This window comes from Strix aluco, chromosome 1 (assembly GCF_031877795.1).
Source record: "Strix aluco isolate bStrAlu1 chromosome 1, bStrAlu1.hap1, whole genome shotgun sequence".
Lineage (NCBI taxonomy): Eukaryota > Metazoa > Chordata > Aves > Strigiformes > Strigidae > Strix > Strix aluco.
This window is the reverse complement of record NC_133931.1, coordinates 111,107,402-111,124,243: the sequence shown is the minus strand read 5'-3', so window position 1 is coordinate 111,124,243 and position 16,842 is coordinate 111,107,402. Positions and strand designations below refer to the sequence as shown.

General features: G+C 44.9%; 2 protein-coding genes across 15 annotated transcripts in view; one reads left to right on the top strand and one right to left on the bottom strand.

The window, feature by feature from the left end:
* The window catches only part of KMT2C (lysine methyltransferase 2C), a 201,040-nt gene extending 200,842 nt beyond the window's left edge, over positions 1-198 (top strand). For all 14 annotated transcript variants that reach the window (XM_074831339.1, XM_074831228.1, XM_074831239.1 and 11 more), the window contains one exon: positions 1-198. This exon is cut by the window's left edge and continues 1,822 nt beyond it. The gene's annotated coding sequence lies outside the window, so the exon portion shown is untranslated.
* A 3,230-nt stretch (positions 199-3,428) lies between these two features.
* Positions 3,429-16,842, bottom strand: part of GALNT11 (polypeptide N-acetylgalactosaminyltransferase 11) — a 54,224-nt gene continuing 40,810 nt past the window's right edge. The window contains exons 10-12 of the mRNA XM_074831352.1: positions 16,546-16,650; positions 6,800-6,937; positions 3,429-4,239 (exon numbers count right to left, since the gene is read on the bottom strand). Of these exons, the coding sequence (XP_074687453.1) occupies positions 4,108-4,239; positions 6,800-6,937; positions 16,546-16,650 (375 nt within the window). The 3' untranslated portion in view covers positions 3,429-4,107. The remainder of the gene's footprint in view (positions 4,240-6,799; positions 6,938-16,545; positions 16,651-16,842) is intronic.

Genomic DNA, 16,842 nt, shown 5'->3' with positions numbered 1-16,842 from the left:
TATTCCAACATCCTACCAGTATTTGTCCTACAGTTTTTTCTGTTCTGTATAATAGTATCTAATGTTGGCAAAAAAAATACAAAAACAACACAAAAAAAAGAATTTTTTGAAGTATACAGAGTGTTATGGGTTTTGGAATTTGTGGAAACAGATTTAGAAGATCAGCATTTACAAATAAAAATATTTTACATCTATAAATTATGTCATCCTGTTTTCATTCGAGGTGTCTGTTTTCTGCTTCTTTCAGGATTTCAGTGTCTGCTTCCATCAGTGGGAAGCATTTGTGTTCCCCTCTGCACCAACGCAGCCTGCACCCGGCATTTTGCATGGTGGTGCACTGTGGTACCATGCCCTGCAAGCGTATTTTGCCCAGAAAATCTACCAAAAAAAAAAACAACAAAAAAAAAACAAAAACCAAACTATGTTCTGCTTCTACTTGACTAGGAAGAAGAAAACCACCTAGTGGGGTGCCCTGCTCTGGCTCTGTGCAGAAACCACTGTTGGTAACGCACAGGGATGTGTGGAAAAGCCTCAAGGCCATTGCTGCTGCGCCAGGGAGGGGCAGGGGACAGGGCTGGGACAGCTGACCCTGACTGGCCTGAGTGTGTCCCCCACCGTGACCTTGTGCCCAGCAATAAGTTCACTTGTGGTGTTTTTCTTCCCAAGTTACTTGTGAAGGAGCCCTGCTCTGCAGATGCCCCCAGGCCCGCCCAAGGGAAGCGGTGACTGAATCCCTGGTTTGCTTTGCTCAAGCACAGCTTGTGTTTCACCTGTTACACCGTCCTTCCCTTACCTCAACCCACGCGTGCTCACACTTTCGCCCTTCCATGTGTCTCCCCTGTCCTGCGAGGGGCTGGGTGGGCTTAGACCCTGACCCTGCTGCGGTGAGACTGCCTGGCACCGGAGACATTGAGGTCAAGTCCTCAGGACTGGGTCAAGGCTGAAAAAGGGCTCCAAGATTTATTGCAGAGAAGTGGGAACCAGCGCGGCCAAAGCTGTTCTCTCATGTTACTTCCTTACCTCTGGCACTTTGGCTGCTGGAAGATGGAGGAGCTGCCTGCAGCGGCCTGAACGCACCCAGCTTCTGGAGCTCACACACAGCCCAGGGTTGGGCTGCGCTTCACTCCTGCCTGCCCACAGCACAGGCACACGGGTGGGTTAGCACAGGGCACATCAACCTCGGAAACGGGAAATGAGCCACGGAGCAAAGCTGCTGTCAGCCACCTGCACTGCCAACTCCATGAGTCAGCGAGAGGCTTAAAAATCAGTCTCAGGCCCAGTTTCATTACAAATAATAAATTCTCAGTATGACAATGGCAAACTGAGTCTGCAACAGCTTATAACCTGGGATAAAGCTGTTCCGTATGTGCTTCCTATTCAGCTGAATTCCCAAGGGTCAGCTGGGAGCAGTCATTCAAATACAGGAAGAAAACTACAAATTTCCACCTACTCACAGGCAGCCCAGGCAGGGCCTGGCTGAGAACAGTCAACTGATTCAGGGCTGGGTGCTCACAGAAAAGATTTATAACCCTCCCTTGTTCAAATTCTGCATGCGATGACCTGGCTGCAGCACTGCACAGATAGAGCTTTGGCTGAAAATCATTCACTGCAGAAGTGACTGATGCCATCGCCTCCATCTGCTCCTGGAACCCAGCACCGGTCCCCAGGTCCTAGCCAGGGCTCAGCCCAGGGCTCAGCCCAGCCCCACCAACTCCCACTGAGGCCACAGCCCCATGCCTGCAGTGCTGCTTTCAGGGGAAAAAAAAAAAAAAAAAAAAAAAAGAGTGTATTATTTACATAAGCATGAGGTAGAATATCTATCTTCTTTATATTAAGGAACAATCCAGCTGCAACTCCGTGGTCCATGAATTCTACATTCTTGTCTGTTATTGCAGGCTTAAGGACCACATGTATTGAGCTGTTTTTGACAGCAGCCTCCAAATTTCCTCACTGGAGCAAAAGGTCAAAATTCTCTGTGGCAACACTCAAGACTGTAAATAAAGCAACCTTCTGCTTTGCCTGTTTGAGGACTGTTTGGTTTTTGACTTTTTTATTATTTTTTAAAAAGACAACATAAAGGCCTCAGAGGAAAAGGCAGAGCAAGGTTACTGCACAGCCCATTTGACAGTCAAAACAAATTTCACACCCTCTAGGAAAGCCCAGCACACAGCTGGGAGCAGCTGTACACTCGCTGGTGGGAACAGTCAGGGTTAATGAGACAGGCGCCAATGAAGCTGCAGCCCATCCTTTCACCCCCAACAAGGACTGGAATTAATTCCACACACAACCCAGGCGTCCCCCTGAGGAAGGGGGGATTTGTGTAAGGACTGGTGGCATCAGCCCGCTCTAGAGCTGGTTTGCGGCCGCCCTCACTGCTGCTGAAGGGCTTCAGCTGGAGGCCACTGTGAGCTGACACCCTGTGAATCCGTTCCAGCCCAAAGGCCAGGCAGCCCCACACCGCCCTGCACAGCCACCTGGAAGCCGATTTCGAGACTCTGTGTGCCCCTGCGAGGTTGCCCGACCCAGCGAGGTTCGCAGCTGAAGGGGGCTGGGGTTGTTTTTAGAGACTTTTCCTGGGAGGAAGGAAGTTGGCTGGTGTCTAACTTAATTATTCCTATTGTAATGCTTTATCTGGAAGACCTTCCACTTCAGCCTGTTGTTCTGGTTTACAATTAGACCCTGCTTACCTGCTTCCCCCTGCCCATCACTCACTGCTTCCAGGACTGATGAGCCAGGCAAGAAGCTGTGCAGCGGCAAGGGACCACTCTTACCTGCTCCTTTTCTTCCTCTTGCTTTTCCCCTCCCAGGGCGGCTGCCCTGGCAGATGGCTGAAGGACCAAATGCAATCTGTCACAAGTGAATCTCTCCTCTCTGCAGGAAGACGTGGGTCTATAATTACTCCAGCATAATCATTATTTGTCTTACGCTGCCCAAAATGTCAATAACTGGATGCCGGAGTATTTGGTGCAGTTGGAAAAATGTTTCTACCGCCCAAGCCAAAGGGCAAGGCTGTCCTGGCGCTGCCGACGTCCGAACTGCACGCTTCCCAGGGAAGGCAGGACGCTGCGGCGTGATAAACAAGGCCAACGTTGCTAAGAAAAAATACGCTGGGTAAGAACAGCTTTTCTCTTCTGCATCAGCTTCCACGCACCGAAGAAGCATCCAGGGCTGAGGCAGGAAGTCAAAGAAAGGTCAATAGTGAAATAAATGAACTTGGGAAGGGAAACAGAGAAGTGAAGGGGAAAAAAAAAAAAACCAGAGAAATTATCTGTCAAACCTTCCAAGATGTGAAAGAGGGAGAAAGAGCCAGCTGTGAAGAAACGGGAGTGAAAACAAGGGAAGACCCAAACTGTGTGAACATTAGTTTGCAACAGCCTCTAAACTGGTGCTTTCTGGGCGAACAGCTACAAAGAGTAAGGCCATACAGATTAATAAAAAAATGATACTTTATTTTAAATGCAGCTACCGTCATGAGTCATCAAAATAGACTTTGTAATAGTTACTTTGTTTTAAATATGAGGTGACGAATGACAGCTAAGAATTTAAACTACATGAAATGTCCTAAAATCGTAAATTAAAAGAACTAAATTTAAATATTACAAATGACAATTTCCAGAAGAGAAAGGGAATAAAAATATTTTCCCGAAAAAGTAAAATAATTTGGCCAGTAAATCCATACTAAAAATGTGATGAGATACTGCACATGAAATACTTGAAGAGGACTCCTTTCTGTCATTGTCATTTAAAAGATCCACAAAGCTAAAATTTCACAAGTTAAATTACATTGCTCTAATAATTTCTCTCACTTAAAAACCATTCAATAATCCAGGATAATCCAAGGAACCGCTGATAAATTGCACTTCTACACGTTGTTCTGCAGTGGGGCTGCTGCTCTTACTGCTACATCTGACCAGGGACTGGTGACCACCTGGGCCTTCTCCTGCACACAGCTCTTCATCGCAGAGTGGTTTTAAAGGGGTCCTTGCCATGGGCGGGCCGGGTGTAGCAGCTGAGGGCTCCTCACAAAGCCCTCCAGAATGACTGGAAATCATGGCTGCAGGGGAAGCAGGTCTCAGCTTAACGCTTCTCAGCCGCGTCCGTGCTGTCTCAGCTCTCGAAATGCCACTGCTGAGGAAGGGACCCATCACAGATGGCCATGGTCACATACCCTTTGTGGCTAAGCGGATCTACCACCTTCATGCACTGCCCCACGGAGACCTGGTAGAGGCGGTTGTTCTTCTAGAGGAGAGAGACAGACCAATGGGATTTATTTATTAAACTGCTGTGCTATTCCACTGTCAAACTGAAGCCAAAACTGATGCTTAAGGGGAGGGGATGCTCCTTACTGCCAGATGAGCCTTTCAGCAGCCTCCCTGCCACACCAGCCCCACAGCAGCACCATTTAGAAGCCAGAGTACAACACCCCCATAACCCCATTCAGACCCTGAAACGAAAGCTCCCACGTCCTTACAGGGACCCAGTTTGGATTTTGTCTAATCAAAACCATTCCCCAGCACCCAGCAAAGAGGGAGCCCACAGGGCTACAGTGCAGCACAGCCAGGGCCCTGCTCTGCATCTGGCCAGGCCTTAGCAATGCCGCTACCCCAGCACCCGCGTGTCAGGGAGCTGCCACACAGCGTGACAGGCCTCTCGTGCATGGTGAGTGCCAACAACCAGGGCAAGGCCAGGCCCTAGTCACACGTGAGAAGGAAACAGATCCTTCTCTTCTTCTTCCCCCAGAGGACCCTCTCATCTCCCCCCACTAACAGCTTGTTGCAGCTGCTTTGGGCACTTTGGGACCCCCTGTCTGCCTGGCAAAGGGCTCTCCACACAGCCTCACCAGCTCCCGTGGGCAGCAACCTCCTGCTCTCCTGCGTGGAGGGAGCAGACACGTGAGAACAGCCGCACCAGGCTCTGTGTCACTGCTTATGGCCGTAAAAGCAGAACTCCAGTGAAGCGGGAGGACATAGCAAGAACACACAGCACTCCTCCAGAACAGCCCCCCATGCTGACCTTGTACTGTAACGGACAGTCCTCAGTCGGCCTTTCTCTGTACCAGTGTCCTGGTTTTGACCAGGATGGAGTTAATTTTCACTGGAGTTTTTGTTGCTGGAGGCGGGGGGCGGTTGCCTCGCTCGGTAAGCCATTGCTGCATTTTACCCGTTTTCTTTTTGGACTCACTATTGTTACTGTTGTTCTCTTGTTATATTTAGTAAATTCTTTCTTTTTATTCAACCTACGAATTCTCTTCTTTTTGTCCCTCCCCTATTTCACCAGAGGGGGGAGGGGGAGGTGAACAGCCGGCCACGTGGCATCTGGCTGCCAGCTGAGTTCAAACCTCCACAACCAGTGACTCGCACACCTAAGGTATTTCCCCTCGCTCCCACAAGTCTTCACTTCTCTAGAGTCCCAGCCTGCTCACACATTCTTCAGGTGAAAGGTGCCCCACACCTTCCATTTGCCCTCTCACCCATCTCTGAACCTCCTCTGGCCCTAATTGAGCCTTTCTGAGAGGAGGTGACCAGCATGCGCCGTACAGGCAAGCCACGTTTTTCTGCTTTTGTTCCTATCCCCTTCCTAATCAATCCTAACATTCAATTCACTCTCTTTTGTTGTTGATCACTACCGAGCACCCACATGACACTGTTACTGACCCTCCTCCTGCACGCCCAGTGGCAATGGCCAGCTCAAAGCCCACGTTTTACACATGAAGACCAGATTCTCCACCACCACCACAGGTATCACCTAACAGTTATGTGCATTGAATTTCAACGGCCTTTCTCTCAGTCTTGTAAAATCTTTCTCCACTAACTCAAACTGAAGAACCCTGAATAATTTCTTACCAGCGGTGAAATTTTTCAGCTCGCTACTCCCACTGCTGTTGGCAGCCATGGCTGTGGCACTGCTGGTGCGGGCTGTGGCAGAGCTGCGAGATGCCTCTGCAAGTGTCAGGCACGCACAACCCTGGGCTCACACGATATCCACCTCTATCTCCAAGCCATCCTGGACTGCAGCAGCCTTCCTTATTCGACTGCACTTAGGAACTCATGCTGCCAACAAGCAGCATGGTGTGAACCCAAGACAGTTTATGCAGAGCTGTCCTGGCAGCGCAGCAGGCAGTTCTGGCAGTGCCCTCCTCTTTGTTCAACAATATTTGTAACTACAGACTCTGCTACGCTGAGGGCATGTGAGGGAGCAGCCTCTGAGTTAATACCCAGGAGCCAAATTTCATGTGTCTGCAGCACTGGCTCAGTTTTGTGAAATCGGTCACTCCAGACTTTAAATGATTAAACTAACGAGATGCAATTATAGGGCAGAAGCAACTGAAAAAAAATCTCCTTTCTCAATCCCCCCCTCTGCCCTGTCTTTCTTCAACACTAAGCAGAAATCACCACATGCACTGCTCCGTCTCCCAGTCCTGCAAACACAACACAACAAAGAGCTGTGGGGTGGATTTTGTTCTCTCTAGCACATCTCTGTGAGCCACAGTGCTGCGGGTGGCTGTGACAAGCAGAAAAAAGGCTAAATGGAACTGCAGAAACCTTCCTATGTTGCAAAGGGCCCACATGTCCCAGAGCTCAGCACAAGTTTTACTCAGACTGAAATGCAGCCCCCAAAGCCCAGGGAAATTTTGTACAGGCTGCTTAGACTGTGGGCTGGGCCTAGTACAGTACAATTGACTTGGTACATCTGAGGTTTAGTCATAATTAAACTCAACCCTGATGTCCTGTTAGTGCTACTGTCACTTACTGAGACATGAATTACAAACAACGTGCTATATGCCAGCCACTCCACTTACCCCAAATGTCCACTGCTGTGAGCCGCCAGACCCGTGGCATTTCATGAGACGAGGTGGATCGGACGAACGAGTTTCCGAAACATCCAAGCAAAGGAGATTATTTAAAATCAGCTCATGATCTTCATTGTAAATCCAGACCTGAAAGAGAAGATAGAAAGACATTTATCCCAATGTTTCAGGGCGGGCACCTTGCATCTTTTGTTCAGCTACAGAGGAGCTGCTCTAGCATCTGGATGTCAAAGATGTGCTTGCAACGCTTGCTGCCTCTTTGCTGCCTTTTTTCCAGCAACTGAAACACAGCTGCAGTGCTCTACTGCCTTCCCAACACAGCATTACCCCACACTGAGGCACTAAAAGGACTGATGGTGATTCTGCCCCGTAACTAGCATTTTTAAAATTAAGCAGCCCCAGTATGCTCCTCCTGTCCAGGCAGAGAGACAAGGTAACACGACAGGCAAGCAGTGGATCTCAGCAGGTGAGCAGCTGCTCTCTGAGCAAAGTCATTAAGCCAGGCAGTAAATCTCCTTATCCAAAGATGATCCTTTAGTCATGAAGGAGAGGCTGGTGGATTGCCTCAGCTCCACATAGGGAGCCAGCATAGGGGCCAGAGGAGGATGCTGGGTGACAGCAGGTGGCCCAAGAGCTGTGGGGAAGTAGCTTGGCAGGCACGCGAGGCCAAAAGGGATCTCCAATCTTCTTTGAAACTGCTGCATTTGCCCATAAACACATAGGAATTTAATTAACATTGTGCTCTGGGGTCCGTTCATAGATGCTGAATGATGAGAAACCAAATTCAGCTGTGCAAATTCTGGAGCCAGGTAGCCTACATTAACCCCCACACTGGTCTCAGAGTCCTACTCCTCGCAGCTGGTGGCTTGGTGCTCAGAGATCTTTGCTCAAGTAGATGATCACCAGCATCCAGGTGCTATCAAAACTTTCCATACTGCTCTCCAGGGAGTGAGAAAAATTGCTGCTTTACCATTCTCATGCTGAAACATGTTCCACAAGTGACAAGTTTATGGCCTTCTCTGCTCCCCAGTCAAACTGCTTTCGCTAGCTGTGCTGTGCTTAGAGGGAGACCACCCCTCCCCATTTCACACCCAAAATATCTTGATCTGGACCTCAAGAACGTACACAATATCCCAGCAGCTCACACAGTGGTGGGAATTGAATTCAGCCCCTCTCTGGGGCCCACCTGTATAAAGCAAGAATGCACTGGTTCACATTGGTGGCTTCAACTGCATTTGGATTCCTGAATTTACATGACATTAGAGGACCTTCTCTATGACCACACTGAAAACCATTACCACCTCTAAGAGGAGGCAAGGATACACTCAAGCTGTCAGTTTGTCCTCTCCTATGTGCTCCTTTAGCAGAAGCAGGTATTTTCATTGTTGGCATAAAAAAGTGTCAGGTACCTTCAGTTGCTGCAGTTCATGCCCATACCCTGCTGGCTCTCCCTGGGCTGCTTTGGAGCAAGGCATGTCTGGCATAGCTGAAGGTTCAAGGAAGCTGGACCATCAGCCTGACCTAACTGCAGGAGCTGCTGGTCCTCCCTCCCCCCCTCAGGGCCTTCAGACCTGCAAAAACCTGGGCCAAGATCAGTGAGGTGGAGGACCTGGAGTTCTCATTACTAACAGGAGACTGATCCCTATGCCAGAAAGTAAAGAAATGAAGGAATGTTGGTGTGGGCACATCAAAATATCCTGGGTAACACAGGGGTAGGGAAAAGGAGAAGAAAGTACTCCACAATGCAGGGAAGAGACAGACCGTGTGGCTAAACACCAAACTACTGCTGTTCTGAAGGCCCAGTGGCGCCCCCACACTCACACAGCCCTTGGACAGTATCTCCCAACCTCTCTGGATGTTGAGCAGGCAACAGCACAGCCAGCCAGGGCTCTTGCTCTGCTACAATCCCAGAGCCAATCCCAGGCTGGTGTGTACATGGAGCATCCCTCCTCATCCACCTCACTTGCCAGTATCCACTCCCCTCCCCCTGATTTCTGACCCAGTGAATGAGAGGGAACTGAGCCCCTCATAACTGTACCAGAAGTACCTGTACCTAGAGGCATGCCAAGTTCTGCTGCTGCACTCTTCTTCCAGCCCCGTTTGGATTTCACACAGCTCAGTGCTGCAGTAACCATGCCCGCTGTGTGACTATTTCTTCTTTTTCCACTAAGTCTGCATGAGGTTCAGACTCAGAGTATAAAATATCAAATTCCAGGCAGAAGAAGTCAGGCAAATAAAACAAATCCTGATTTTTATTTTTTTCTTTTGTCTGATGAAACCAAAAACAGCCTTCTGGAGGGAGCTGTGATTCAGGACACTTCCTCAGTTGGACAGCATGATTGAAAAGCGTACAGCTCACTCATTATCACAGTGACTATTACAATACAGCAAAGGCCACCTTAGAGGAAGTGCTGGTATTACATTAAAATCTGCCCTAACCTCAGGCATTCTGTGCCATCTAACATACTACTACTGTTTAAACCCTGTCATGAGAAAGAAAGCATGGCAAGATTAAAGAGAAGAGAATGGAGAAATAGCAGGACTTGCCAGAAGAGTACTGTTATTAAAAGAAGAATAATGATGGAGCTAAATTCAAACAACAGATGAAACTGGTAAGAACTGAGAGAGAAGACTGCAAGAGACACAGGGAGCAGACCTTTAATCAAAAGCTGAGTAATTGGCAAAGAACACAAAACAGTGGTTAAATCCAGTGTGATATTCTCAAGAAAGGCTTATACAAGATGGTCAAAATTAATTTCAAACTAATTATGTGTTTGGTGTAGAAAACAAAGAAAAGAGGGGAAAAAGGCCCAAATCTGGGACACATTATGGTTCCAAATTCAGATTAGAGTATCAGTATGAACTTGCAGATTATTAACAGATTCAAGCACGAGGAAAGCAAAGCCATGCCATGGGGGCTCTTTTGTTATATAACTACAAGCTTTTGCATACTCCAAAATCTATTAACTACTTTGCTGCTGAAGACTGGAAGGATGATGTTTAGCTCTTGTTGTTACAGGCTGTCATGAGCAACAGCCCAGTATAGGAAGGAAACACCTCCTGACAGCCAGCACAGTATCAAATCTGTAGAATCAATAAGGTGCCTGCCTAGGATTTATACCTCAGTTCTGAGTGATGTCCTCTTTTATCCTCCTACATATTTTCCACCAAAAAATGCAATTTAAAAAATTTATTTTATGAAAAAAAAAAAGGTAACAGATGAGGTGCAGGATGGTTTCATCCTGCATCCACTTCTTAACACGTGGAAGAGTATCACTGTCAGATTTTGGTTTCTAAAAATGGAACTATGCCCAGCTGCCACCACAGAGGAAAGCAGCCCCTTTAATTGCTGTCCCCCAGAGACACATGCTAATGCCTGATCTGCTCCACAGGTCTAAGGAAAATCACTGACCATTTTCACTGGAGTCAAAGAAAAACACCAGGATGCAATTAGAATATGATGAATTGTTTCTGTTTTCAAATAAAACCCAAATGGCAGAAGTCATGAAAAAACCTCTCCCCTTAATGAAACTTATCAAGTTTGGGGTTAAATAAATGATCTAATTTGGTGAATGCTGTTGGATTGGCCTCTTCCTAGCAGCTCTTTTTTCCCTAGCTCTCAACACAGAAGAGGAAAGTGCAAGGACCCCTTCAGCCTCAGAGTGCAGTGGCACAGAAGACTGACCCTTCTGAGGTGCTAGATGTCCCCAGAGCACCTGGAGATCTTCCCTCCAGCAAAGCATTTCAGATTTGGTAGCGCTCAGGTGCCTGCCCAAGTCTCCCACCTATCGGAGTCAATGCCTTCACCTTTGGCTACAGAGATTCTGGTCATGCTTAGTCACCCAGACCCACAGTAGCTGGTGTGACGTCCCACAGTGGAAATGGGACCCACAGATCTGGGGTAAGCGTTCCCACTGCCAGAGCAAAGCTGCCACGTGTATCCTCTGGTCACCTGCAGACAGATGCATAGCATGTGCTGGAGTAGGTCTTGTGGACAAAATAAATGGGAGGAGGTCCAAAGTACAAACTCTGCTAGTATAAACCTTCTTTATTTTTACACAGGTGCAGCTTAGGAAGAACTGAATTTGAATTTAGTCCCCTCAAAAGGTAGTTCTGACTATTTGCAGATTTAAGACTGAGGATTCCTAGGGCTTCTAGTACCTTCAGGATTTTATTTCACCTCCATATAACACAAACAAATCACCCAGTCTTCTAGATTGATTGCTAAGAAAACTCCATTAATCTCATTTACATACAGACAGGTAGGTAGAAACAGGGCTTCTCATACACAGCTTAATGAAGTTTCAGTGACGATTACAGTTTAAGTCTTCCAAGGACAGAAGTGTGACATCGCTGAAGACTGGATATTGGAGATTTTTGCTCTCTCATTTTACTAATATTTGGATTTCCTAACTGATTTCAGGTTGTCACTGTTGGTAAAAGAGACATGCTCTTCACTCCCTCCATAAACCTCTATATCCTAGTGATCCCCCTCTGGGATTATTTTTTACCATAATAAAGAGATACAGGGCTGTGTTACTCAACTTTTTTTTTTTTTTGTGAAAGATGAAATTACTCCTACAGTGAGATTGATGTAAATAGGTAACAGCTAGCTGAACTACTTCAGAGGAAATTCAAGTGAAGAAAGGGTTCAGATGGTGCCTCATCATCTAGGAGGATGGCCCATACTCTCATTTCCTTTTGAAACATGGAGTCAACTATGGAAGATTGAGTCCAGTGTCAATACAGACAACTGTGTTAAAACAAAACCTATCACCCGACCTAGGGAAAAACAGTAATCAAAAGAATCTGTAATAGATAGAAAATGGAAGCTCACTGTTCCTAGGGAATAAATATTTCAAAATTATATGAAATAAACCAGGAAGCATCAGCCTACCCCTTGGCTTTTGAAGTGCAGTGGAGTGTAGCAAAAGGCATGGCTGGCCAACTGGCAAAGCTTTGTGGATATACACTCTTACTTGGTCTGCAAATTGCATTAGCACTAGAAGAATGCACTGAAAAATTTCAGTAAATACAATAGTAACTACTACAGAAACAGCCCTTTGTGTGAAAGAAAATCCCTGCCGTGAACCATGCCGACAGGAGCAGCATTCCAGTACTTTCATCAGTTACAATCTGTTGCTTAGATTGGCACTATTGTAGTATTCAGTCAGACAGTTTTTAAAAGACAAAAATTCAGCTTAAGAGCACAACAAAGCTGCCTCAGCACTGAGGAAGAGATGTGCCTAGCAATTTGCATCATCACAGCTATTTGCTCCTGTTATTACAGACAACAATGACATCACAGCACCAAATGACAGCAAAGTTTGGTCGTCTATAAACATTATTTTAAGCTATTGCTATTCCAGAAACCCAATGTTCTGCTGAAGGTCATTCCAAAGCAGATACATGCTTTCACAGTTCAGTGTGTTGCTGATGTTTCATGACAATTTGTTAGAGGGACTGAAGAACTGTGTTCCTCCAATAGTTTATGAAAAAGCAGCAAGTAGACTTAACCTGCACATCTTCACCATCACTCCAGACATGTGGTGTATCAGAAAACCAAACTAACAGTCATGACCCAGAGGTTCAGGGAAAAAGACTTCACAGAAGAACCACACATGTGAGCACATCCTTCTAGATTCTGACTCTTGAACAGTTTGTAAAGTATGCATGTTTACATTTATAAAGTGCTACAAGAGCACTAACTGAGCTTTTCTGAAGTTCTTTGCTCAAATCAGTTATTTTTTTTAAAGTCCCAGAGCACCAATACATGTGCTTAGACACCTTAGTACCATGCCTGGCTTTTTAAAGAGTAATATATTGTTAAGTAAGAGAAAGGTTAAGTTACTGAAATGAAGCAAACACACAGAGGACGGGTTGTAACAACACAGAAAGTAAAGCTCAGGAGTCAACCTAGTGTATTTGAAAACAGTAGAAAAAAATCCACTAATTCAGTGGACTTTAAGAGGAGATTTTTTTGGAAAAGGAACTTGGCTTTAAGCATTTAGGTCAGAAAGAAGGCAAGCACACATTAAACACATGACAAACCCAATCTTCTTTCAGCTGTTAGATCACAAACACTCCCAGCAGTTAGTCTTGTTGCTGGCCATTATGCTTCATACCAAAACCTTCCTTTTCAGTGTTCTTTGATGCTTCTCTTCCAAGTTTCTCAGTAACTACTACTTCTCCTTTAGGGCAGTATCCAGCCCAAAGCCTGCTTCAGCACCCTTGTCTCCTAATCACCACCCAGTTAACCTTGGCATGATGTTTTTGCCACACCACACAATTATTTGCTTCCATTTTTCAGACATCTCCAGTCTTTCATGATGATCTTTCAAAGTGCTTAAATATCTTCTATCCTCCTTCAACACCCAAGTTCTTGTAGCACTACCTTGGGCATTCTCAGTTTTGTTTCCAAAAAGAGGTCACATGCACTACTGAATTTCAGGAGGGTGTTTACTTCAGTAATCTTGGGAGTTCCTACACACAACCACTCTTCAACTACAAAATTTGTCATTACATGTTGGTCTTCTGTTTGCAAAATTCACATTCAATTCTTCTGCTTCTTTTGTTACTTCAGACCTCTCCACACTGACCCTCTTTCTACTAGATTCTGTCATCTCTCCTATTCATGCTATTTCTAACTACAACAGTTTTATCGTTTATTCCTAAAGTTGTGTTCAATCCCCAGCATTATCCCAAACTGAGTATTTTTGTTATTGAAATGTTGTAGTTTTCATTATAGCTTAGAGAAAGACAAATTTTGGAATGTTTTCTGGATGCATCACCTTTGTGAGAACTACTTCCCTTATTGCTTTTTCTCTCTATAGCAAAAAGATGAACTGTCATGTCAAGTCCTAGAAAACAGGATACTTTGATGTGCTTGAATAATTTTTAACTTTAATGACGACCATCTAAGTCAAAGTAAATGAAAAGTATTACCCATAATGGCGATACAATTGCTAGTTTCACAACATCTGTTATTTCTTTTAAATCAAGGAGTTAAGTCAAGAGTTTGAAATTTCTTAGCAGCCATGAAGGCTAGAGAAAACAAAGTAAGCATAAACTAAAGGCAAAACAGACTTGCTTGTAAGGCCAATCTCACGACTTCAGGGAGTCTGGTTTCCTCACACACCCACTTCTCAAGGTCAGCTCTCACATGCGTGAATTGTCTATATTACACAGAAGAGCATTTTCCAGCCAAAAGATTAAACAGAAGATCATTTTCCAACCAAAAGAATTACAATCAATGAGTCTTAAGGCAGCCCAGTTTTGTTTTCCCAGCCCTTTCAATGTTTTCCCAGGTAGAGATTGCACCTTGCTCCTTCAACTTCCTGAGCAGTAGCATGTATCTTTCGACGGAGGGTGTTATCTATTCACTGAGCAAAAGCAGCCTGTCAAGAAGTAAACAGTGATAACTTTCTCCATTTCCTCAGGAACAAATTAACTGGCATCAAATTATTTCCACAGAAAGCACAATTAGGCTGTGGTACTCACTGTCACAGGATGCCAAAAGATTACATGAGGTCAAAATACAATTAGATACTCACGAAAAAGCAAAAATTCTACAAAAACACCATCTTTGGCTCAGAAGAACACTAAAAGTCACGAAAATACTGCTCACAAAGTGCAGATGTTACCTTCCAGAATAACTGTCTGCATTAAGCAACACACACTTAACTTGCTGTCAGTGGGCATCCAGGGGACAGGATACCTGGGTACCTGCCTTTCACCAGACCCACACAGGCTTTCCTATTTGGCTAAAGGCATAAACCAGATGGTTCTTGAGTAAAAATCAGGTGAAAATGCCAATGGGTTGAATGTTACCAGAAATGACAGCTAAAAGCTTCCAATACTCAAGAAGTTTCTTGCTATTTGTGTAAGCAGAAGCTGTTAAGTAAGTGGCATCTTTCTCTAGATTGTTCCCACGTATCTAGAGCAAGATTGTTCAAGAGTATATGAAAGCAAGCTGGCTGAATGCACTGTTAGGATTTATCAGGAGAGCAAAGTAAGTCTAATGGCAGAAAACCATAGTGTTGGTTATCATACTTGGTTGGAGAACAAAATCACTGTGAAAGAAGATAGCACAGCCAGAGTTTTTTTGACAACTAATTGCTTCATTTACCTCCAGTAAACTAGATTAAGAGAAAAGAAGCCAAGGATCAATGATCTGAGCATTAATTTGTCTTTCTCAACACCAAAAGGCTACCCGAAGTTTCTGTCTCCAGGAAGAAAAGGAAAAAAAAAAAAAAAAAAAATCAGAAAAAGGTTTTGCTAAAGCGACGTGGCAGTTCATTATTAGAAATACTGCAGGAAGGAGAAGGGAAACCGTAACGGTGAGGATCCATCTGTTCTCACTGTGGACATAATCGACTCAGTCATTGCTGTTTTCTCACTCACAGACTGAATGGTTCGAAAAGCAGCGTAACACCTTTGGCACTGTAATGTACAATCACTGGTGCCATTCAGTTACTATTCCATTTACACAGTCTTTACATTTACAAGACTTGCTGACTTTCTTACAGCTAATGGAAGAGATCACACAGGAAAACTTTCACTCCCATTCTAGCTTAAATTCATCCCCCTTTAACAAAGGGACCCACCATTTGGTCATAGCGATGATTACTCAGTACTCCAGAGGCAAAGTGCAGGGATGTATTGCTTGGTCCTAAGAGACAACTGGAGGCTATGTGTCTAGAGCCAACCATACTTTATCCAGACACTGGCTAACACCCTTCACACTGTCTTCCTCTGTCACATTCAACTGGTGAGGCCACAGGTACAAGGCAGAAAGTCCCAGCAGTTGACAAAGCACACAACTTTTTGTTTGGGACTATCACAAATCATCCTGCTTCTACTGCTGCAGTCTCCATACCCTGAAAACTACTGCCCATTTCATAAAGTATCAAGTTAGTCTAGCACAACCCACCTCTGGTAAAGCTATGCTGCATTATTTCCATGCTCCATTTATTTTGTGCCTTTGATTACTTTTCTCTTTAGATGCGATCTAGCTTTTAGACTTGGGTCCCATGGGCTCCTAAATCATAATGTTCTCAATGTAGTTCTTAGATAGGTGAAAGTCTTTGTGGCATTAGATGAAGATCTCTCTACCCTGGAGATTGTTTATCCAAGTCCTGTTCTTTCAGGGAACAGAAATTCAGAAGTGAAATAGCAAAGGCTTCATGTAGTAATATAAAAACTCTCATTAGATTTTCACATCCATCCCCAATTAATCCCCAGATCAGCAATTCACCTGAAGCTAAAGAATTTTCTAAATTCCTTAGAATTCCTTATGTTTAACAATAACAACAGATCGTTCATTCACCCCAAACTACAGCCACTCCAGCAGCAGAGGCCTAGTCGTACAGTACACAAAGAACAGCAGGCCAGGAAAAGACTGCCTTAAATCTCAGTATGAGCAACTGTCTGAAAGAGCTTCTACAAATTCTGAAGTGTCCATCAGTGGATTATGAACCCATCAGGAGCCACTTAAGGATAGTCTTCAGTCACACAGACATTCGTGCCATAAAGATAGATTATAACATACAACACTCAGCATTAGTGGGTACAGAGCAGTAAGCTCCACAGTCTCCTCAGCCAGACTTGCAGTTTGAACGATACTCTGAAATCAGCTTGCTGATGAGATGTTATACTAGGGCATTTTTCCAGCAGGAAAACATACTAGCCATTTGTAAGATGTGAATCACTATTCAATATAATTAGGAATATCATACCTGGTTTTGATCATTGTAGTCACATTCTCGAACCACAACCAGGCCTCCTTTCTGACTTGGGTGACCCTGGGCAACCAGGCATTTGTTGGTTTGAAGGTGATACAACTATAAAAGGAAAACAGTTTAATGCACAGAGTAAGCAACAAACATCACATACCAAAGGGAACATTGGTAATGCTTTGAAAGCCCTAGAACTCAGCGTGCTCACAAAAAAACCTACCTCCTTGCAATTAAAAAAACAACTTTCTTCCCTTTTAAAATACCATTTTGTTTTTCAGATAGTTTGGAGAAAAAACA